The sequence below is a fragment of the Aedes albopictus genome, chromosome 2 (assembly GCF_035046485.1).
Source record: "Aedes albopictus strain Foshan chromosome 2, AalbF5, whole genome shotgun sequence".
Lineage (NCBI taxonomy): Eukaryota > Metazoa > Arthropoda > Insecta > Diptera > Culicidae > Aedes > Aedes albopictus.
Window position 1 is genome coordinate 174950350 of NC_085137.1, and position 25064 is coordinate 174975413.

The 25064-nt window shown below is 41.0% G+C and overlaps 1 protein-coding gene across 1 annotated transcript in view; it reads right to left on the reverse strand.

The window, feature by feature from the left end:
- Window positions 1–25064, reverse strand: part of LOC109418248 (uncharacterized) — a 755006-nt gene that overhangs the window by 267481 nt on the left and 462461 nt on the right. The window contains exons 8-9 of the mRNA XM_062850749.1: window positions 16729–16865; window positions 15779–15884 (exon numbers count right to left, since the gene is read on the reverse strand). Coding sequence (XP_062706733.1) covers window positions 15779–15884; window positions 16729–16865 — 243 coding nt within the window. The remainder of the gene's footprint in view (window positions 1–15778; window positions 15885–16728; window positions 16866–25064) is intronic.

A 25064-nucleotide genomic window follows, 5' to 3' on the forward strand; every position in this document is an offset into this window, starting at 1 on the left:
CAGCTGTCATCTTGAAGTTTATGCCACCATCTTGAATTTTGCGACGCCATGTTGGATATTTTGGTCGCCATCTTGGATATTTTAGTCGTCATTTTTGGACTCCAGACCAGGGATAGGGTGCGACTCAAAACTCTTTGCGTGCCGCACACTCTGCTACGAGACAGCACAACAAACTAGAAGGAGACGAGTATGCGCAATCGGTTGTGTGTTGCTCGCTTACTTTGCCGCGCGCTGGAGCTCTCCTGTCTCTCACGCTCTGTCGTATGCGCTCTCTCGGTGCTTGTCTCCGTGCTTTGCACTTACTTGATACTACGCATGATTGGAAAAATTTCGAATCAAACGACCCATCACTTGTCAACCCTCGACAAGCTTAACAAATTTGCCGAAAACACAAACTCTTCAATTAATTTATTAGGTGATTTTTTTCTGTTTGGAGACAAGCGCAGTCCCAAACACCGTGCATTACTCCCTGCGCCGTAGAGCTAGTGCTGCGATTGTCTCTCGCACAATTACGAAAGTTCTCACTCATACGTCTCTGGCTCTCGGCAAAACGGGAGACAAGCTCTGAGATTGTGTGAAGCACACGCTTTTATCGCACCGCACGGTGCATGCCGCCAATCCCTGCTCCAGACTTCGTCTCAATACCAGATATACCCATATTGTATGGTTTTGGAGCCTAAAACTCCATTAAACAAAAGTCATTTTGAGTTTTGAGCTGCCATCTTGGATTTTAGACCACCATCTTGGATACTCTGATTGTCATTTTTGGAGTTCAGATTTCTTCCCCATATCAAATATACCCATATTATCAAGTCCCATAACTCCATTAAACAGTCGCCATCTTGAATTTTGAGACGCGATTTCAGATATTTTGGTCGCTATCTTGGATATTTTAATCGTCATTTTTGGACTCTAGACATCTTTTCAACACCAAATATTGCATAGTTTTAGAGCCTGAAACTCCATTAAACAGCCGCCATATTGAATGTTGAACCGCCATCTCGGATATTCTAGTCGCCATTTTTGGACTCTGGGCATCTTCACCATACCAAATATACCCATATTGCTTGGTTTTAGATCCTAATATTCCATTAAACAGCAGCCATCTTGAATATTGAATCGCCATCTTGAATTTTAGGCCGCCGTCTTGGATATTCTGGTCGCCATTCTTTGGAGTCCAGACTTCTTCCCCATTCCAAGTATACCCATATTGCATGGTTTTAGAGCCTGAAACTCCATTAAACAGCCGCCATCTTGAATATTAGGCTGCCATCTTGAATTTCGGACGGATATGGTGGAATTTCTGGTGTCCCGTGTTCATTTCCGCTTAAAATTCGTAAACCATGCTAAAGGTTACAAAAATCGCCGCAGTTTGATAAGCCGAATGATGGGGCTTGGTTCAGTTTTATATACGGCCAGTTCCACCGGTGCTGGTCTGAATCACTGAAATAACTCCGGAACGCCTCGACCTATCCGAACCATTTTTAATAACAAACAATGCGGTAAAATTTCGGTTTGATTCAAGCTATAATCCGGAAAATCCGCCAATATGGGAAGTGCCTTAAAAATGAGTGAACTTTTTTTACGCACAGATATACATACATACACAATAGACTGGGTTAACAAAGTCGATTTTCTGGAACACAGCTTTTTCGATTCCTTTTGGCGTTCAAAACAACTGTGCAAAATTTGGGAGCGATTGGTTGCGTCCCCGTATTCCGCATTGCAATTAAAATTTGTATGGAAAAACGTGCTATTTTGCATTTTTCTCCTAAATTGATTTTGTTTTTGTCTAAAACGATCTAACAAATGACGTTGAGCCTAGGATATGTTGAAAAGCTTTGCCGAAGTCAGTAAAGGGATCCAACACTTGTGAAAAAAGATATAACGTGCAGATTGCCCAGTGATGCTTAACATTTAACATGTAAAGGAATAACATCAATAACATCAACAAAATCTCAACTTTTGGCCCAAGTTTCCAAGGGAATAACTTTTTCACAAGCATCGGATCACTTTGCGGTCTTCGACAAAGTTTTCCGGCTTATCCTAGGCTATACTTCAATGTCATTAGTTACATGGTGTTAGACAAAAGAATTCAAATCTATATATATAAAAATGAGTTCGAAGTGCCTTTGAGGCAACAAAACTCAAGAACGGGTGAACCGATCAGTATGATTCTTGCACGGTTTGATTCGTATTCATGGTGGCTGTGTTTATATGTAATAAAAATTACGAAAATCAAGCCAGAAGGTAAGAACATTGATAAAGTACTGATTTTAGATAAATTTCGAAGAAAATCAACATGACCGAAATGAAACCAATCTACAGTGCGGTGCAGCAATGACCTCAACAGTTGTCAAACCATCTTAGCTTGGCAAGACAAAGTTTGCCGGGACAGCTAGTTATGAATAAAATGCAAAAAAGTACGTTTTCTCATACTAAATTCCATACAAATTTCATTCGCAACGCGGAATACGGGGACGCAACCAATCGCTTCCAAATTTTGCACAGTTGTTTTAGACGCCAATACAGATTGAAAAAAACTTTGTTCCGGGTTGATGCGATCAAATTTAAAATTTCTCCATACAACGTTGACCCACTCTAATACACACATACATACATCATCTCAACTCGACGAACTGAGTTGATTGGTATATGTGACTTGACCCTCCGCGCCTTCTATCGAATTTTTTTTTCTTTTGAGTGAACATAGCCTTTCAGTACACTTCGGTGTACGAGAAAGGCAAAACAATACTTTCGAGCTTATTTGCTTTAGAATTTGTTTAACTATAGATTGAAAGATCTTTTTTAATAGAAAATTTAATAAACTTTCGAATGAGGGTTAAAAAGCTGCGATAAGTTTGACCATTTTCAAGCAATAGCCAGTTTTAGACAAGCAAAGTCGCAAACGTCTTCTTTTTAATGGCTCTACGTCCCCACTGGGACTTGGCCTGCCTCGCTTCAACTTAGTGTTCTTTGAGCACTTCCACAGTTGATAATTGAAGGGCTTTTTTGCATGACATTGCATAAATTTGTATATTGTGAGACAAGTATAATGATACACTATGCCCAGGGAGTCGAGAAAATTTTCCGACCGGAACGGGAATCGAACCCGCCGTCTCTGGATTGGCGATCCATAGCCTTAACCACTAGGCTAACTGGGGACCCAAAACATGTAAAGTTCAATGACTATGTAACGGTTGAGACTTGAACATATGCGTTTTTTTTTCACCATTTATTATCCTCTATCACTCCTTAAAAAGTTTGCATTCACCCATCGGGATCCCCCGGAACTGGTTTCAGAACACTACCGGTTCAGATATGGTATGATACTGTTTTCCTGCTAACCGTTCATCAGGTTATCGAAAATACCGCTGTTTGATGTGTCGCATGAATGAGTTATGTTCAATTTTATATTTGGCCACTTCCGGCGGGACACCCAGAACCGGTTCCGGAACACTACCAGATCAGATATGGTCTGATTCTGTTTTCCTGCTAACCGTTCATCAAGTTATCGAAAATGCCGCTGTTTGATGTGTCGCATGCATGGGCAACTTCCGGTGGGACATCCGAAACCGGTTCCGGAAAAACTAGCGGTTCTGATATGGTCTGTGACTATTTTTCTGCTTACCGTTTATCAGATTATCGAAAATGCCGTGGTTTGATGGGTCGCATGCATGGGTTTATTGCATTTTCATGTCTGGCCCCTCCCAGGGGTACCGGTCCGGAACACCTAAATGGCCATAACTCCGGAACGGCTGGACCGATCTGAACCATTTTCAATAGGAAACAATGGGACTATATGCCGCGTCGAATGAACCGTCGGTCATTAAAATCGGTTGAGGTTTACTGCCAAAAAGTGATGTGAGTTTTTTGTACACACACATACACACATACACACACACGCACACACATACACACACACACACATACACACACACAGACATCACCCCAATTCGTCGAGCTGAGTCGATTGGTACATGTGACTCGACCCTCCGGGTCTTCTATCAAAAAGTCATTTTTGGAGTGAACATATAGCCTTTCCAGTACACTTAGTGTACGAGAAAGGCAAAAAATGTAGAATAACTTTTGAAGATATACCTTTCTGAAATTTCTTACAGAAATTTTAAAATTCTAAGGAGGGGTGTGAATATATTTCTGTAAAAAATCCCCGAATCAATTCGAGAACGAATCCATAAAAGATTTTCTAAAGAAATCCACAATCGAAATTCTGTATCACAGAAAGAATCCTCAAAAAATTCAGGAATTAATAGTTGAAGAAATTCCAGGAGAGATATCTGGAGAAATTCTTTGGAAAACCTTCGATGGAGTTCCTAGATAATTTGATAAGGATAGTTTAAGAAGAGTTTCTGTAAAAATATTCCAAAGAAATTCCTGGAAGATTATCTAAAAGTATTCTTGGAGGACCCAGTCAACCAGTACTCATGATGAATAACAGTATGGAAGAGTTCTACAGCTCCTATGTATTGAGCACATGCTTGGGTAGCGCTCACTTTCTCTATCGGCTGGAGCCAATCTCATAGGGTAAAGGGCCTCAACAATAACATCTTCTTACGGAATTCCTAAGGAAATTCGTAGAAATTATTTCTGAAGAAGTTTCTGAGTGAACGCCTCAGAAACTCCATGGAGAAAATTCTGGCGCAATTGCTGGAGAAATATGTGGAAGAATATCCGAAAAAAAAACTATTCAGTCTCTGTATGACTTCCTGTAGAATTATCTGGACAAATTAGTGCTCTAATACCTAAAAGTGATAAAACAAGGATCTCTGGAGGAAATTCCTGTAAAATTTTCAGGATAAATCCCTGAAATAATTCCTGGAGATATTCCTGTAGAAACTACTATCAGAATCCCTCGAGGAATCTTGATGATATCTAGGGAGGAGTTCATTACAATTTTCTGAAGAAACCGCGTGAGGAATTTCTGATAAAATCTGCAAAAGAATTTTCGAAGGAATCCCGGTAGAATTTTCTAAAATATCAATTAGAAGAATTTTAGAAGTTATCTTCGACTGATTTTCAGAAGGAATTCATGCAAGATTTCCTTATGGGATTGTTCCGAGGAAATCTTAACAGAATGTCTGAAGAAAGTTTAGAGAAAAATCTTAAACAGTCCCTAGAAGAATTTCAGAATAAATCGCCGGAAAAATATGAAAGCATCGTTACAAGTTGTTTCTGAAGGAATCCACAAATTAAGTCCTTTTTTCTTAACTGTGCATTAGTTGTCGTTCACCCCGTTGACGTAATGCACGTTCAGTATGCTTGCCTGGGTCATAATGACCCCAATGCACGACTAGGATTAAGGAGACACTCGAAAAATCTCTGCAAGTACCCATGAGGAAATTTCTAAGGATATTAAACGAATGTTTTCCACATGATTTTTAGAGAAATTTATGGAGGATCCTATAGAGTAATTTAGGAAAACAATCCTGGATCAATTTCTGAAACAACCCATGCAAGATTTTCTGGAAGGAAACCCTGGAGAAATAAAAAAAAAAACAATCTAGCAGATCTTGGACAAATTTCTGGAAGAACCTTTAGCAAACTTCGGAGATATTCGTGAACAATTATTATATAAACTGGCAAGGCAACATCAAACAAAACAACTTTATGTCGATGCACAAAGCAAGTCAAGCAGCACTAGAAATGGATTGGGTTGATGCCGACCGCAACCAGACGACGAAAACATACCTCTTATTTTGCTCGGTGAATCAGAGTGTTGGTTGTGGGGACTCCGGCTAGGGTAAAGACGTAGCACCTACCAAGGCGGTGAATGTCATCGACGAGTTAGTGCAAGCTTGAGCGTTACAGGAGAGGGCTTCAGTTTAATTAAGCCCTTCATCCTAATTGAGCGATGCAGTTCATAACAAGCGGAAAAGTTCCAATTGGCAGATATACAGAACAATTGACGGTATGGTGCGAATGATCTCATTTCGTACGCGACAGATGACGAGGCAGTAGGTCGGGTTGCAGTGGATAATTTTTCAAGACATTGTGAAACAATGGCAAATTGTAATTTTGTATTTAAGCGTTAGTAACTTCAAACAAATATTGAGTATCTTCTTAATTTTAAACTTCTTATTCCATAATTCACCTAAATTGCCTTAAACCGCGAGAGATGGTGACGAGTTCATTTAGTGGACCATGTAATCCACCCTAGTTAAGTACACCAGCAGGATAGCGTTTGACACTTTTTCAGGTGGATCAACCTCAGGAATAATCTGGTTTCCTGAAGTTGATCCACCTGAAAAAGTTAGTCTAATACAGTGATAGACATTCGTTTAGCCGAGGCTAAAACATTTTCAAAAAAGTGTCAGGAAACTCATACAAAAGATTTTATTATAAATTTTTTTTTATCGTAGTGATAGTATATCTAGTACTGTTTTATAAAAATGTGATACATCACACTTACATATACACTGAAACAAAAACGAGGGTAAAAACCCTTCAAATGTCATTTTTTGCCTAGACATTCGTTTAGCCGAATTGTACAATTTTTAGAATTCCATAATAAAAAACTATCAAATTTCGAAAAATATCCAACAAAGTCATTTTGTATGGTGATCTGCATTATAGATCGACCTGTAAATCATGAATTAGATCGTTTTTGGAAATGTTGTCATATTAATTTTGCATGCATCTCATATAAATATGTCATAATATTGTAAATGTTTCCAAATTGAGATTTGATGTAGTTATTTTTATCGGAAGTGTTTAAAAAGAATCTAATGAAAGTTTCATGACCAAAACAGGTTGAAAATTTGGTCAATGTTTTTAAGAGAGAAAAATAACGCAAACCATCAAAAAATCACGTATTTAAGTATTGTTTTGATGAAATATGATGGTTTCACTTGCATAATTCACAGCGTTTACTACTATTACGCCTTCTAATAGCTCCGAACATCTTCTAGACTGTATTCTGGCTGAAATAACATACATTGTACGGCTCAAATTTGGAGAAATGACATCGAAAGTATTCAAATTTCTAGCATGAACTACTTGTTTCACAATTTAGACATTCTTTTCAAATATATCATGTTAAAACTGAATGTGGTTCACAACTAAGACTCATTTATAATATATTTCTTCAGATTGAATGAAATAAGCCAATTGTTTGACCATATCTTGCATTTTTGTATGAGCATCTGCTTTTGAATAAACAGGGTACAAAAAATCTGACACTTCTTGTAGTTCTTTCACTTTGCAGTCTTCTAACTCATTAAGTAATGTTAGTATCAAACAGGTATACTCCACAGGCATTAGAGCACGTCTTTATTTCAATACAGAACTATTCATTTTAGCTTTTATCAATCCCATTTTAAAGTTTAACCAACCAAAATCCAATATACTTAATTTTTTCATGACATTTTATGCAATAATTTGAACATTTCTAACAATAATTCTGTGCCATATTTTCAAAACTGCTAATCTAGCTTACGTTTGAGTGTTTACAGAAATCATTTTACTTAAAAAAAAAAATGTTACCCGTCGCTTCTCCTTATCGGGACATTTTTTTATAATATTTATCTGAATTTCACAAATAAATCAACTTTTAAGGGGAATTATCTTGCTAACGCGTCATAAACTAAATGCCTTGGAGTGAATCCTCGAAATATACTCACGAAATTGCAAAAAATCTATTGAAAACCAATTTTTCATTTACCTCGGCTAAACGAATGTCTAGGCAAAAAAATATATTTGAAGGGTTTTTACCCTCGGTTTTGTTTCAGTGTATATGTAAGTTTAATGTATCACATTTTTATAAAACAGTACTATATATATACTATCACTACGATAAAAAAGTTTTATCATAAAATCTTTTGTATGAGTTTCCTGACACTTTCTTTGGTCTCGGCTAAACGAATGTCTATCACTGTATAATGTTTAAGAGAATACTTCTTTCGAAAAATTTTCTGGGAAAAGACATGCATTTTCGCAACATTACCACAGCGAAGTAAGAATTATGAGCTCGTAGCTACGTAAACGAGACCTACCCTTGGGCTTCGCCGACTTCTTGCTTCCTAACGGGCACTTTGCAATCAATCATCGGATTACTGGAAACTGAACCTGCACATCCGGCTGCAGCGGAACAAAATCAATTCCGTTTAATACATCTCAAGAGTCAATTCGAGATGAACAATCATCGGTAAACCGCTTACTTCTTCACCGAACAATCCCCCATGTGTGTGGTTGTTGCACTGCATGTACCGCTCGGTCTCTGGGAACTGGTCCATTGTTCCATAGAGCTTTCGTTGATTCACTTTTTCCCAGCCAGCCATCGACGTCGCCATCCTGTGCTCTTCCAGTAAAATCAACAACAACATCAAGGGCCATCATTTTGCTCCCGGTTCAAATTTAATCAACTGACAGTCATCTCTGTTTGCCGCAGCACTATAGCTCTGGAGTATCGGGCTCTGGAGCATATATCTGTTCGCCCTCTGGAACACTACAAACCGACGGGCGGCGGCGGTAGCTGCCTCCCTACCTCCCACACAACACATGCTGCTAGTTTATCAGTTGTGTTGATGATCATAGAGCTGCACAGTTTACCTACCTACTCCCACTCAGGAGTCGTTCGGTTGTTCATACAACACGAACATCTTTGTGCGCCCTCCGGTGCCAAGCAGATGATGCTCCGAAGTGGATAAAGCTTCTAATTTACAAGTGACTTCTTGCCGGGAAACACCCATCCCCTTTTCGGGGTACGTTGGCACGGTGGTTCTGAAGGGTGTGCACGATGAAATTCCAGTGACTAGATTTTTTGTTTGTGTCGTTCAACGACTTTTCAAAGAGCTTGAGTTTGAGCATGAGCTAGATTGACCGTCCTCAGTTGATACTCCACACCAGATCCAAGAGGTATTTTTTACAAATTTATCTCTCTAGTACAGGCTGATGCATAAGTATTATAAGATTTTTTTTTGCAATTGGCAAAAGAAACCATCTACATCCTTTCCAAAAGGTAAATGTCCTGATTTAATCGTGAAAACTTTCCTTCTACAAGCTTCAAAATTTATAAACCTTATTCGAACCGTCATGCACCAAACCACTAGGGTTCTCAACGCAGGCTTTCCATAGAATATGCTCTCCAATTTAAAATCAGCCAACCAGTACCAAGCAGTTTTCAAAAGCATCCCACACTAAACGCACCCAGCGAAAGCCCAGAGCCAGAACCTCTCCTCGGGAAAGATCGAAACCAGCTGATAAGGATAACTATTACATGACCATTTATCTCCTGCTGACAAGGAATTAAGAATCGGGGAATAAGGCAAATAAAGCAAATGAGTGTTTGCTTTTCCCCTTTTTCGAAAGGATCCACTTTCACCGTTACCCGAAGGGTTTGAAAAGATCTCTTGGGCACTCCGGTATCTGTTTGCTTTCGGAACAGAAGCGACTGGATAAGGGCATCGCTTGCCCATTGATTTTGTTCCCCCAGTAAAGTTGATGAGTACTGTCTGGGATGCGCTTTTCATGCATTTTCATGTTATTCTTGCTGGAAAAGAAATCGATTTCTTAGTTGAAATAATTGATTGCCGGCACAAAAAAGTCTTCGAATATAACCAGGGTTGTAATTGTGAACACTAGTCGATACCCAGGTAACCAATAAGCACTAAAACAAGCCATATTTCAGCATTACAACGACATTCCACGTGCTTTTGGTTCTATCATAGCATTTCAATTGCGAAACAGTACGAAATTAGCAGCTGAACTGCTACTGAAAATGTGACGGCTGTTGCGTAGCATTTCAAATGCAAGATGTTTTGGACCTTCACGTAAAAAAATATTGTCTAGCACATCCCAAATAACGTAAATAATCTCTTTTTGATGCGTAGAGTGAAAAATAGACAAATGGGAAAGAGATAGAAGAGACATCGAGAAAAGAAGTGTGGAATTCTACACATATTTTCATTTTTATTTTCGGTAGTCTGAGGCATAAGCATTTAAGCAGCCGTATATTGGGCCAAAACCTGCATTTAAGCAGCACTTAAGGCGCATATACGGCTACTTTTCATTTAATGACATGCTGTAAAGCCGCACTTCAACTGCTTATTGGTTACCTGGGTAGTGATAAAGTTACCATCAAGTACAGGATGGATGGAAGCAGAGCCCTTATACATCATAACACTGACAGATTTAAAAAAAAAGTTCGTGCTATGGAATCAGGGATGCCATATATACAGATTTATCTGTATTATACAGATTTTTTAGCGTCCGTACAGATTTTGTTTTATATGAAATACAGATTTTTAAGCAATAGTGGCCATTTTATTTTTGTATGGGATACAGATTTTTCACCAAAATTTTGTATAGCACACAGATTTTTGAAAATGACGATACAGATTTTTCAAAAAATCATCTGGCATCCCTGTATGGAATAAAACCCAAAATAACTCGAGATTTGGACTTAGCAAAGAGCCTAGTGAAGGTTTTTTTTCGAAACACATTGAATCACGGATCCACTATTTCAAACCAAAGTTTGTACGTTTTACGTTGCATTTACCTTTAAAACATCACGACCGTGCGAAAAATCACCTACGGTCAGCTAAATGTGAGCTATTCGATTCAGTTTAACATCCATAAAACACAACATCTTCGTTAGATTCAAGGACTCAAACATCAATACTCCCACTGTCATCCCTAATATCATTTTCAGTCATGTAGATCAAAAGAGGTTCTTTTTTTTGTTGGAGAATTGTGACTACTGCGTCCAATTGGTAGTAATTTTGTAGGAAAAAGAAAAGGTTCTTGAACCGAAATAAATCAAAATAAAAAGTAAAGGTCTTATGACGGTTGTCAAAACTTCTTCAAGAGCAATTGGTGATCAAAATGTTACTTGAGATGTATCCCAATTTGGGCGAACGGCAATTCAACTTGGCCATTTTTCATCAGATTCGCTTTTTTTTTCTATTTTTTTACTTTGCCATCTTGATGAATGTGTACTACAAATACCCATTAATGTCTACAAATTGGATTGGACTTAGAGTTGTATTTTTGAGAAATGAAATGCTTTGAGCAACTGCAGACTCCGGGGTCGATCGCATATCAGTTGAGATGCTCAAAGCTGACCCTGTATCAGGTATCAGGTAGGTATCAGAAGGCCGGCTCCAGAGAAACGTTATCCTCCATTTGGGACATTTGTGCCAATAGTAATAGCCTATCTCATCATCTACCTGAGGGAAAAGCGAGGAAATAAGGATGAGGATAGGGACAGGTAGAGAAATAGCAAAAAACACCCTGGAAGAGGGTACTAAATGCATAAGGGTACCACAATGGGTTCAAACAGCGCCCTGCATAAAGCGGAAGAGAGCAAACAGCTCTTTACCACAGCGGGTTAAGAACAACAGAACATCCTGAAAATTCAGGTTTCTGAAGTCAGTTTCGCTTAATAAGTGTTAACCGAATACTCGGAAACGCAGTTGCGCAAAAACTGGACAGTTATCAAATGATACGAAGTTCCGTAATCGGATTCACAGCTATCACATACAAATGAATCACCTTGCTGGATATTTGCCATGTGATAGCTGAGTTGGCAGTGGTCAGTCAATGCTTTGACCAAAATGCTGCAATTCTGCTTTGACAGATTTGTAAGATACTTTGCCACCCTTGGAGATGGCTCAGTACAATACAATTTTGTTTGACGACATGACTCCAAACTATTCCAGTGCCTGGAACTATTCCAGTACCAGTGACAGCCCAGGTGTCAATCTGAAGCTTTACCCAACACTTGGATACCGGCATAGCTGGCTCAGGGCCAATGAAGCCATGTGATGCTCCAGTGCGAGCTAACTCATCAGCCAATTCATTTCCAGCGATGTAAGAATGGCCAAGTGCCCATACAAGGTGAACAGCGTTTTCTGAATTCAGTGCTATTCGACTATCTTCGACCTGGAGTTGGCCGACGCAAGTGCTCTAATAGCAGCCTGGCTATCTGAACAGAAGTATGGTACTTTGCCCATTACGTGCTGCTGAAGTGTCGATTGCACTCCGCACATAAGAGCAAAGATTTCAGCCTGAAAAACGGTACAGTGTCTACTAAGTGAGTAATACTGATACAGCCTAGGCTCACGAGAATAAACACCAGCACCTGCTCGACCTTCGAGAAGGGAGCCATCAGTGTAACATACGATGCCGTCTGAAATACTTCTTTCCAGATATCCAGATGTTCACTCTTCCCGGGAAGCGAATTTCGTGGAAAATGTCCTATATGAGAAATTACAAGCAATTGTAAGATCAATTGGAGCAAGGACAATTTTGTCCCAATTCACTAAAAGTGGAAACAACGAGGTGTGTGTTGATGTGCGGTTCACAGGAGTTTCCTCTAGTACACCGAGTATCCGAAGACGCTAATTGCAAGAAAGTGAGTTGCCTCAATAGAAAATCTGCTACGAGATTCCACAAAAGCGGTGATAAGACTCCCCTTTGGGGACATCCACAAACACTCAATTTCCGAATCGCCGATTGAAGCAATGTCGCGAAGAGATGTCGGTTTTTGAGCGTTTGATGAATCCAATTGGAAATTATTGGAGATATACCATGACCCCGTGCGGCTTCCAATAAATCACATTGTCAAAGGCACGCTCGATATCTAAGAAAACACCCAAGTTGGATTGTTTATTGACGAATACCTTCTCGATATCGCTAACAACCTTGTGTAAAACAGTCACAGTTGATTAACCAGATTGGTAGGCATGTTGGTTCACATAAAGAGGCATGTTGGCCAGATGAACATCACGGACGTGATGATCCACAATGCGTTCTAAGCATTCCAAAAGAAAAGAGGTCAAACTAATAGGTCTGAAGCTCTTTGCTTCTTCATACAACGCACGACCCACATACGGAATAAACTTCACAGTTATATCTCGCTAAGATTTGCGAATACAATACCCTGTATACCCTGTAGCAAAACTGCAAACAAGTTTTTTTTGTTTCAAATCATGTTTGTAATAATCAAATCCTTTCTGAAGCAAAATAGTATAAATCCCATCTGCCCTAGGACATTCGAATGGAGCAAAGCTATTAAGAGTCCACTAATTCGTTTCTATAGTAACAATACTCCGAGCCGAAGCCGGGGAATCATAACTGCAAGCAAGGATGGGAACACTCACTTGCAAAGAGTTATTACACTCACCTCGTGGAGAGTTGCTTTCACAGCTCTGTCACGACTTTGGTATGCATGTGCGATCCATACTCTATTCGGCAAACTTTTGGGCAAAACCAAAAGACAAAAGTCGTCCATACATCGTTGCTTGATAGGACGCTTCGGAGCTGAGAAAATAGCAAGTGAGTGTAACTCTTTGCAAGTGAGTATTCCCATCCCTGATTGCAAGAAAAGACATCAGGTTCATCCGAAGATGTAATATCCGCACATCCAGGGAAGTGTGTGCTAAATAAGCATTCCAGAACTTCGTTCACTCGGAAATCCTTAGATTTCGCAAGGATTTTGTTTAACCGACTGACTTCACTCAAACTGGAAACATTTGTACAAAGGTTATTCTAGCCGGATCGTTCAGCAGACCGGAGAACTTTGCTGTATTCCTTGCGAGCCGACCTAAAAGCCTTCGAATCAGCCGAAAGTCGTCTGTTCCAACTCTTTCTACATTGTTTCCTGAGTTTCGCCAGATCAGAGTTCCACCAAGGGCTTCCTCTTGTGATCTTCACAGACCGTAGAGGGCATGCTTCTTCAAAAGCTTCCATGATGAAGGTCGTTGTAGTATCAACGGCATCATCTAAATCACTTGGAGTGTCAATGGATGGTGAGTATGGTGAAATTTAGCCGCAACCAAATCAGTAAAACAAATCCCAGTTTGTTGATCGAGGATTCCTGAAACGCAATGTTTGTGAAGTAACATTTATATGTTCAAAAAAGATGTAGCGATGGTCAGATAAAGATTCTTCATCTGACACATGCCAATTGGTCAGCTCGTGACTAATTCTACTAGAGCAAAGCGTTATATCTAACACTTCCTCTCTAGCAGATACCATAAAGGATGGGCGGTTGCCCATGTTAAGTAATGCAATATCTGTACTACTTAAGTACTCCATCAAACTGGAACCTCTCAAGTTAATGTCTGAGCTGCCCCACATGTTATGGTGAGCATTAGCATCACTGCCAACAATTAGCGGAAGGCTTTTTGAAGTACAGTATGCGATGACTTGTTTGAAAGCATCCGTAGGGGATGGTTCATCATGCGGTAAATACACCGAACAAAAGACGTATTGCCTGTTGAGGTTTCCAACAGATACATAAATTTTGATAGCACATACATCTCTGGTGGTTAATTCAGAGATGAGTGTAGCAACTTTTGCGTTGTTGACAAGCACATAGGCTCGAGGCATGACACGCGAGTTTGCCATTTCATGTTTACTGAAAGTAGCAAACACCGGGTTCACAAAGTTTCCTAGATAGAAATTCCCCTTACGAAAGTAAGGTTCGTGTACCAAGGCTACTTGGGCTATACTATTTTGCAACATTCTGTAGAGGGCACCCTGGTACTACACAGACTCCGTTTGCGGTAAAGTTTTTATTAGACCCCCTAGGCACGCTAAGCATAAAGCTGAATCATACTATGAATTAGGGCAGCAATGTTTGCTTTTGAATTGGAAAGGAAAAAAACGAAGAAGCAAATCAGATGCACAAATTTGTAAACAGAAGCATAGATCCTGTAAAAAGAGACAACATGTGCTGTGAAATGCATAACATATCTCCCATCCTCTTTGCTGTTAGCATTTAATTAATTAATTGATTAAATTTTAAAGAGCAGTTGAGAAACATTCTGATTGCTTCTCATAGCAGTTGAAATGGCAATTTACAGCCTAAAGCTTTTGAGCAGCACAGCTTATGCTATTTCAAGGCAGTTATGCATTCAAACTGCTTATGCAGGGCAGCAAGCATCCCAAAAGCATAATACGGGCTGCTATATGGCTTATTAAAATGCTTGGTGCTTACCTGGGATTGATTCGTTGCATGAATATTTGGGGTGCTGGATTATTTTGAGCAGGGGGTTCTATTATGGACACATCCTGCAATTGACATATTTTTGTTAATTGTTTACATCACTGAGCTACAAGCGAAAAGTGCCCAAAACGGAACCCCCTTCCCAAGCTCGATCAAATTCAGACTTCATTGCTTACCAAGCCCAGTGTTGAGAATACTCACTTGCAAGAGTGATACTCACTTACTTCTATCTCAGTCCAGAAGCATGCTATCAAAAAATTATGTTTGAAGGGCTTTTAGATTGTAGTTTAATCTAAAAGTTTGCCGAACCAAGTAAAGATCACAAACGCATACCAAAGTTGTGAGAGAGCTGTGAGTACGAGGTGAGTAAAATTCGTGAAATTCATACTCACCTTGTGCTCACAGCTCTCTGACGGTTTTGGTATGCATCTGCGACCATAACTTTATTCGGCAAACTTTTAGATTAAACTACAATCTAAAAGTCCTTCAAACATCATTTTTTGATAGCATGCTTCTGGACTGAGATAGAAGCAAGTGAGTATAATTTTTCCCTAGTGAGTATTCCCAACACTGACCAAGCCTACACAATGACTCCATTCTTACTCCAAGCAATAGATTTTCTCCTCAATTGCTTCCACACATGTGACACCCAGTTTGATACCCGTATTCATAATCAACGCCATAGAGCCATCAAAGCGTACAAAGTTGCGAAAAAGACAGCCCGTCGGACCGTCCTTCCGATACATACAGGTTGGGTTCTGCTCAGCTGAGCTGCTGTGTGGTTCGGTCGCCCACTCCTTATCTTACCTGACATGTGTAGATGCCCTCATCAAGACGGCTCGCCTTGGTGATGCCCAGCAGGGCGGTGTAGTGATCTCTCGAGTCCGGTGGCAGCAGACGGATCCACATGTTTCTGAATTAATGACATGTCACCGTTTGCAGGTGGTTTGTGTTTGTGTGCGGGCGGGTGTCGTTTGTTAGAAATCGTTGTGCCGAGATGGATGTGGGTTGGTAGGTCCGTCCCGTCACAACCGTTGCCGTCGCCACCGCCGTCATAGCCAAGAGGTCATCAAAGCGGATCAGTTAAGATGAAAAGGCACAGGTCGAGCAGCCGTCGTGTCCCAACGAAGGAAGAAAAAGAAGTACACACACGTAAATAAGAACGAGATTAAATAACTTTTAGCATGTGATAAGGAGACAATATGGAGAGGGGCAGGAGGGTCAAGGACTACCGGAAAGGACACGTCTGAGTGACAAGTTTACATTTCAAAGGATTCCTTTCTATCTCTCTCGTCTGGAAGGCCGGTCGGATCTGATATGGTTTTTGTGACACTTTAATAGGGTACGGCTCATTTGTCTAAAGTTCTTTAAGCTCAATCCGTTTGTGGGTCTGAAGCAATGTTAAAAATATATCTTAAACTAGCTTTAAATGCGGGTACCATTTAGTTTTGATTTATAATTTTTGTTTTATAGAATGAAACCTAAAACAGGAACAACTAAAAAAACAGATAAACAAGTCGCACCCTACGTACCGATCTTTGGCTTAGATAGCTTTCCTTTGAAGCCACTGACTTTGCTCACTAGCCTGAAAACCACGTAACACGATGAAGAAATGGAGAATAAATAGGCAAAGTGGCTGTTAGTTCCGTGATATCAGTCAATGGTTGGAAGCAAAAAATAAAAAATAAAAATCCCGTCCGGTAGTCCCACAGATTTGTGCGGTTCAAGACTGGGTGCTCCCATTATTTGCTACTTACCGCGTTGCCTTTGTCACGTTCACAAAGAAACCGTTCTTGTACCAGCGAAAGGTCATCGTTGATGAGCCTTGCGCCACGCAGGACAGGATGAACTCGGTATTCTCCCGGACCGGGCCCCTCTGGTTGACTACGACGGACTGGAAAAGACAGCACAAAAGGGCAAGGCAAATTGAAAATTAATTTGACGAGCAGCCTGTTCGGGGTTTTCAACTGACTGTGGGATGGCGAACGATGGGAATACAATTTTGTTCTTTGCTTTTAAGATTTACTAAATAGCTACGAACTACTAAGCCTACGAACATTTCTGAATAATGAAGATTCATTTGAATATTTTCGATAAGAAAAGGATCAAATCTAACTATACATGTCAGTGGTTGCTCCTCTGTGATTGATCAGACCATTGAAACAGCCCATACATTTGTGATCAATGGCGCCGGCCAAGTCCGTATACTCAGCTGGGAAGGGCAAGGAATGTTAGAGTGTGCTGGTTGTTGCTACTAGAGATCGAGAGCGTCTCTGCTTCCCCACAACCCGCACCCGTATTTGTTAGACGGAAAGGATGGGAGATCTGGGAGTCACCGTTGTGTGGTGATTACTATGAACACCGAGACAATTTTCTACTCAGTAACTGAGTTGGTCTTATTCAGAGATCTTGAAATTCTTTGTTTTCTTACTCAGTTTCCGTTACAAGTGGGACAACTCATTGGCAATGGGTTGTCCCAGTTTTAGCTGAGTTTTAGTCTGAGTAAGACCAACTGAGTCACTGAGTAGAAATTTTTCTCGGTGAAGGTCAAGTGGCACAGTTCGCTTTGGTTGCATAACTTGTAGACGTTATACACACTGTGCTAAGGAAGTTGGAAGGAAGGGAAACGACTTTTTTCAATTAATTTCTGGTTCTAGTGCTGGCCATGAACATATGAGTTGTATATGTAGATTAGCGTGATTCAAAAATTTGTTTTTGCTCCACACCGCTTATTCGATTCATAACCAGATTATATGCCTTCTCCCAAAATTTTAGCTGATTTGGTTGAAAAATGAGAGTGCACAAGCTCTTCAAAGTTTGTATGAGAATTACTGTGGGAAAACAATGTTTTTCATTCAATCGACCACAGTATTTCCTCAAGTTTCCTAGAGGATTAGAGGACCCCGTATACTCCTAGATAGGTTTATCAGCTACAACTTCACCGAAGACCACATTCAAATCGGAAGGCTCATTAATTAATTATCGATTTCTATCCAACTGGAAAAACTATAACAATGAAACTTCAGCTTCCCAGCAGGCAACATTGCTGCACATGGCGCCAAAGATAGCACACAGAAATCAGTAGCCTTGATGTTTCACTGCAAATTGCAGTGATGCCCATCGAATAGTTTTATCATCACGAGCAAAGATTTTCATTCTGGTTTAAAATCGGTAATTAATTAATCGGCCGTCCGCTTCAAATGCGGCCTTCGGCAAAGTTGTAGCTGTTAGACCAGCCTAGGAGTATCCGGGGTCCACTAACCCTTTAGGGTACATGAGAAAATGCTATGGTCGATTGAATGAAAAACATCGTTTTCCCATAGTAATTCCCATACTAGTTCCCATACAAACTTTGAAGGGCTTGTGCACTCTCAATTTTCAACCAAATCAGCTCAAATTTCGGGAGAAGGCATAGAATCTGATTATGAATCGAATAAGCGATGTGGAGCTGACACGAATTTTTGAACCACTCTAAGTAGATACAGAGTAAGGGGAAAGGGATGGGCTAGAGATTGAACCCAGGATCTTCTGCATACGAATCAGAAGCGGTAGTCACTAGACCACCATGCCCGTCAATGAATATTCATTTTAATATTTGATGAAAAACTAATAATTGATGTATAATTCGCTACCGTTTTTAATGTTCATGGACAATGCTCAATTTATTCTTCATTGTAGCTTTAAGCTGAGATGCTCTAGGTTCCCACACAAACTTGGTCTGACTCTCTCCAACTTAGTGCTATTTGAGCACTTCCGCAGCTATTAATGGAAGACCGAACGAAAATCAAGCGAAACGAGGCAGCAGTGGGAGCTGGGACCATCTGATGTTGGAACCTGATATCCTAGGATATTTTGGAATTGAATATGGCGCTTGGGGTTTCGGGCACAATATAGGGGCACTACTGAGGGTTTCCGAAATCCTCAATAAACGCCTCCGTAACGTTTCTGAAATCTGCCGAAAATCATCTGAAGCTTCTTGAAATACCTTCGAAATCCCCCTACACACTTAATTTATAATACCGAATCTCGGTTTACGTATACCGAGATTTGCACGGCCAAGTAGTCAGCTAAATGTTTTCATGAGATCCGAGAAACATGCATCGCATCGTTGCCTACCAACCTACCAGTATGTTAGCTGAGTCTCGGTTAAAATTCAGAAACTGAGTTCCGCACAGCCGAGCTCGGTGGATAAAACTAAGTTTGTAAGATCCCCTCGGAACCATGTAAAGCACCTCAGACTCTCCGAAGTCCCCGAAAACGCCTATGTGACGCCTCCGAAACGTTTCTGAAATCCGCTGAAAATGCTCTGAAGCTTCTTGAAATGCCTCCGAAATCCCCCTTAAACCTCCTGGAACTCCATGTAACACACCTTAGACCTTCCGAATCTCCAAAAAACGTCTATGTAACGCCTCCGTAACGGCTTAGAAGTCCGCTGAAAATGCCTTGACGCTTCTTGGAGCCTCTGAAATTCCCCTTAAAACCTCTGCGACCCCATGTAACGCTCCTTAGATCCTCTGAAACCCCCGAAAATGTCTAAGTGACGCCTACGTAACGTCTCTGAAACCCGCTTCTTGGAATGTCTCTGAAATTCCCCCTTAACCACCTCGGACCCCATGTAACGCACCTGAAACTCTCCGAAACCCCCAAAAACATCATGTAACGCCTTCGTAATGTTTCTGAAATCCGCCGAAAATCCATTGAAACTTCCTGAAACACCCCCGAAATCTTTCTAAACCACCCCCTCTGTTCCTCAGACCGCATGTAACGCCCCTGAAACCCGCTAGCTCGAGTTATCCGCACGTTTCTTTCGCAGTTTTTGGAACCACTGGAACTCCAGCCCTTCATTGCAAAACTGTCATTTCGTACTCCCATCATCTTGATTTATGTTACAATCATGGTGACATACGCTACATTTATGGCAAATGACATTCATGCATCGAAGGCAGCACGAATGTAGTGTGTGACGGTAGTATGCAACATTAGCCATGACGGTAAAGGTATTGCAACGACAGTGAAAAAAAAATGTACTATACGGTTCACTGGTAGGAAGCTTAGGCAGCAGTGAGGAGCTGGGACCATCTGCTATGCCAACAAAGGAGGAAGGACTACTTGAGAACCGAACATTGAACAATATTCATTGTCCCCATGCCCATCGTTTCTTCGGGACCCCCAGTAGGTATTGCTTCAGAGAAGGGCTAGTGCTAGTCGCATCCTCGAAGTTAGCTACCTAGTGTTGAAGCTATGGAAGCATTACTTATGTTCTCGGAATACAAGTTAAAACTGTCACCAAGCCCGCTACACCGCAAGTGTAAGAACTGATGCCATGTGTACCGTTATTGGTTCTCCCCGTAAGTGAGGCCTTATACGTTAATACCGCAGAATAACTTACCAAAATGGGGTTTCCGTATACATATTCCGAACCATTTCGGGAATACCTTTTCCATACTGCAGGCTTGGATCCAACCACGAGCTTTTCTGCGTCCATGATCATTTTCTTCTTCCGCCTATTCATTAGGGTTCAGGGGGCGTCGTCCCCTGACCCGCCTTAATCTGCGGTGGCTCAGGATGTACGTAATGTCGCAACCCGCTGCTCCATTCAAACCGGGTAGGCCTGCTCACCCTTCCTAGCATTATTCTACTTCAGGTTTAATAACCTCTTGGTCTTGCAAGCGCTGCCTCGAAGCTCATTCCCTGATGACACAGAGCCATGCAGTCATGCACTTCTACTCAGGTAACCAACCCCGATGAGAACTTTGGTGGCTGGCTTATAGGGAGGGAGTGGGAGCAGGGGCTGCTTAGGTTTGCTTCTGCAAACCTGAACATGAACGTTTGTTCTCCAAGAACAGCTTTCATCGTGATGTACGATATGCAGAGGCGCGTGATCGGTTGGTGGCCGATCGACGGAAGAATGAGCAGATTGAGGATCAAGGGCCGATTCTTCAACTTCACAGCCCACACTCCGGAAGTACTTAAGTATGATGACAAAGACGCATTCTACGCGCAGCCCGAATGCGAGTACGAAAGCTGCCCAAACCACGACGTCAAGATCATCATAGTAGATTTAAACGCTCAGGTAGGCCAAGAGGTCGAACTGACGGTTGCAAAGTTCAGCGCCCACCAGCTTACGAAGAAAAACGGCCTTTGACTCGTCGATTTTTCCGATTGAAAAAAAACATGGCTACAGTGCAAGAAATAAGTATAAAGACAGAGCCGTTTTCCATACAAAATAATCATGTTTAGGGATCAACATCTCTTTTTCTAGCGATTCGATTGTTATGGAATTTTGTCTGTAACCTTAAAACAACTGGAATTTCGGCTAGAAATATAAATCATCATCCACGAAAACGTTTATATCGACTTTTCAGATTCAAATAAATATTAAGACACATTTTCATATGGAAATAAGGGTCTTTGTATTTATTTGAATCTGAAAAGTCGATATAAACGTTTTCATGGATGATTATTTATATTTCTACCCAAAATTCTAGTTAATTTAAGGTTGCAGACAAAATTCCATAACAGTCGAATCGCTAGAAAAAGAGATGTTGATCCCTAAACATGATTATTTTGTATGGAAAACGGCTCTGTCTTTATACTTATTTCTCGCACTATACGTAGTACGTTTTTCCAACACAGCCTTCCTTATCGTCGCACCTAGAGATCACCACATCAGACGGAACCGCAAATTGGCCCGGTCTGACTGACGGACGATACATTTCCGAAATGATCGATGTCATGACCCCTTTCGTGGCGCCAACATCGACTCCGACCACAACCTGGGGATGGCCAAACAACGCCCAACATTTTCCGTCATCAACAAGGTATGGTACCGGCAACCGCCACGGTACAACCTAGACCGAGTGAAGTAACCGGATATCTCCTCAGCGTACGCACAGAATCTCAAAGCAGCGTTGCTAGACAAGGGCGAGCTCAATGTGGCCCCTCTAGAGGACTGCTGGAAGTCAAGGAAATCCATAATCAAAGATGCAGTCTAGAGCACCATGCGGTACGTGGGACGCAGTCGACGAAACGAATGGTTCGACGAGGAGTGCAGAGGGAATTTGGAGGAGAAGAACGCAACGCGATCGGTAATGCTGCAGCAAGGAACCCGGCAGAACGTAGAGCGTTACAAACAGAAGCGGAACAGCAGACTCGCCGCTTTAGAGGAAAAAGCGCCCCCTGGATGAAGCGGAGTGTGAAGAAATGGATGTGCTGTGCTGGCACAACACGAAAATTCTACCAGAAGCTCAACGCATCCAAAAACGGTTTCACGCCTGTGAACCGAAATATGTAGGGATAAGGACGGACGGCCTCTTGACGGACGGACGTGAGATGATCGGAAGGTGGAAGCAGCACTTTGATGAGCACCTGAATGACGAGGAGAACGTATGCATGGTAGACCACGACAACGGAGGGAACAACTACGCCAATGCAGCAGAGGACGAAAATGAATAAACTCCCACGCTTAGGGAAGTTAAGGATGCCTGTTACGATCTGGGAAACCGAACAGCTACCGGAGGAGTGGAAGGAAGGGGTAATCTACCCCATTCACAAGAAAGGTGACCATTTGAAATGTGAGAACTGGGCATATATGACCCATCCGTCTCCAAAGGGTTAATTCAAGTTTCATTGGCTGGCATTGACCCAATAATAATTAGGTCTATTAAGGAAAGCAAAGAAGTTTCAACGTAAACATCTCATGGCCAGGCCTGTAGCCCAGGAGTTCTCAGAATTGCTATTAATTAATGGGAAAGACAGGGGAAAGCGAGATGTGTTAAGGAATTCCTCTTGGTTTTTCTCGTCGGTTGCAATTAATCGACAGTGGCAGATTATGTATTGTCTTATTTCGATGTGTTCACGAAGAAATACCCTTCGAAACCATCAACAATAACGAACGCAGTGACTTATGCTGCAGAACTGATACCACACAGGAGCGATACATTCAAGACAAGGTATAATATATTACTGCGTTGTTTATATGGATTGTATGACCTCAAGCACACAGGGTCAAATATTTGACAAGGAAAGAACTCAAGAAACAACATCTGTTTGAAAATAATTAAAATTTGATCGAGTAAAACAAGATGTTTGAGCATTGGTTTCTTTTTGGACAAATACATGGCCCTGTGTACTGGAATCTTATGGCATAGCCACGAGAACAAAACAAATACGCATTTGAAATATACGAGGGTAGAAATGATGATTGAACGTTGGCTTGGCAGTAACATTAAAGAATATCATTTCCATATAAATTAACCTTTTACAACAATTTGTCACACGATGTACAAATGCAAGATGATTGAATCCCGGAAAACTACCCTCTCAGTTCGCAACTGAGGAATTTAAGGAAGAATACGTAGGGAGAGGACAGGTTTCCCAATTGAAGCAATAATGTCAAGAATAGTATCAAAATGAAGGAATTGGGTTGACTATTCCAACAGCAGAACAAAAATACTATTCACTAGCAATAACTTCTTCAACGCCTTTCACTGTTCCTAATCAACTCATCCGAAGACTCTTACTCGACACATTGAGCAAAAACTTCCACCTAAAAGTACCCTACCGAGAAGGTTCACTTTGCTATGATTTCAATTAGGCCTCCCAACTCATTCAGTATTCCACATGAGTAAGCACTCTTCGGGGGCTCCTGAGACTAAAGAGTAGAGCAACTACTCCGTCTGAGGGCTCGCACGTGGAACAGTATACGTCTGCCTGATGCCGACAACGAGGACGACGACGACGCGACACTTAAAACTTGCCCGATGACTCATTATTGTGTAGTGTTTCTGCTATTGCTGGTGGTCCCATCGCACCGTCCCCACTCGTCGCCGTGTACCTTTGCGTCGTCGTCGTCGGTTGCCTCCAGTTGCCATTGAAACTTTGGGTCTTGAAAATGACGAGATTCCTTCCTTCCTTCCTTTCTCGCTTCCGTTTCCATAAAGTGTGGTTTTGTGGTTTGCGGCAGAGTGTATGCAATACGACGGGAGGGTTGCAAATCTCAGAGCAGTCTGATGGCGGCGGACGACTCGTCAAAATAGGGCAAAAAGGTCGAACCAACTTCCATCTCGGTGGGTAATAGGTGGTGCAGCATCAGCAACGGTTTGTATAGAGGGTTGCTGGGTAAAATGCGTGTTCTGATGGCAGAAATCCTTCCTAAAGAGTAGCTACTAGACTAGAAGATATTTCGTCTTTCGACCTTTGCAGTACAGAAATACATGAACAAAGATTTGCGTTCATTTAAGTAGGGTCTTGTACCATTTGGGCAGGTGTACTCTTTTTTGGGCACTTGCTGCTATAACTAAATAAAAAGAAAATCGGGTTAAGTACGGTTCCTTTGAATTCCACTAAGAATTTGCATCCTTTGACAGATACGTATTTCGACCTCAACTGTAAGGTCGTCTTCAGTGTCTTGTACTTGAGTCGAGTCAAGTACAAGACACTGAAGACGACCTTACAGTTGAGGTCGAAATACGTATCTGTCAAAGGATGCAAATTCTTAGTGGAATTCAAAGGAACCGTACTTAACCCGATTTTCTTTTTATTTACAGATATTCCCCTAACAAGCCCAGGTTAATCATCATCGCTATAACTAAGTCAATATCAAATCGATTGATTTGAATTTTTGTACAGAGTTAGATACTGTACGTGCCTAACTCTATACAAAATTCCAAATCAATCGGTTTGAAATTGACTTAGTTATATCGACAAGTGCCCAAAATAGGTACACCTGGCCAAATGGTACAAAACCCTAGATCAAACTCTGAGGCGTCTTATAAAATATTCATTTATTGAAAAAAAAACTAGCGTAATCTAGGAAGTGCCATTTTTATCAAAAATCTAGCGTAAAAGTTTCAAAATGGTGTTCTTGTGATATGTTTGAAAATGTTTGACTATTAAGATTTTTCCACAATTTCCTTAACAAATCTTATTTTTTTCCAGATTTTGGTCACAAGTGTTATTATCAAATGTGTGTTACCTTTGTGAGTTTTCCATTTGTTTTAAGCTTTCATATGTAACAAAATTTATCTCTACAAACTGAACTTCTTCAAGGGATTTCTTAAGAAAGAAATAAAAGAAATATCAAAGGATAGCT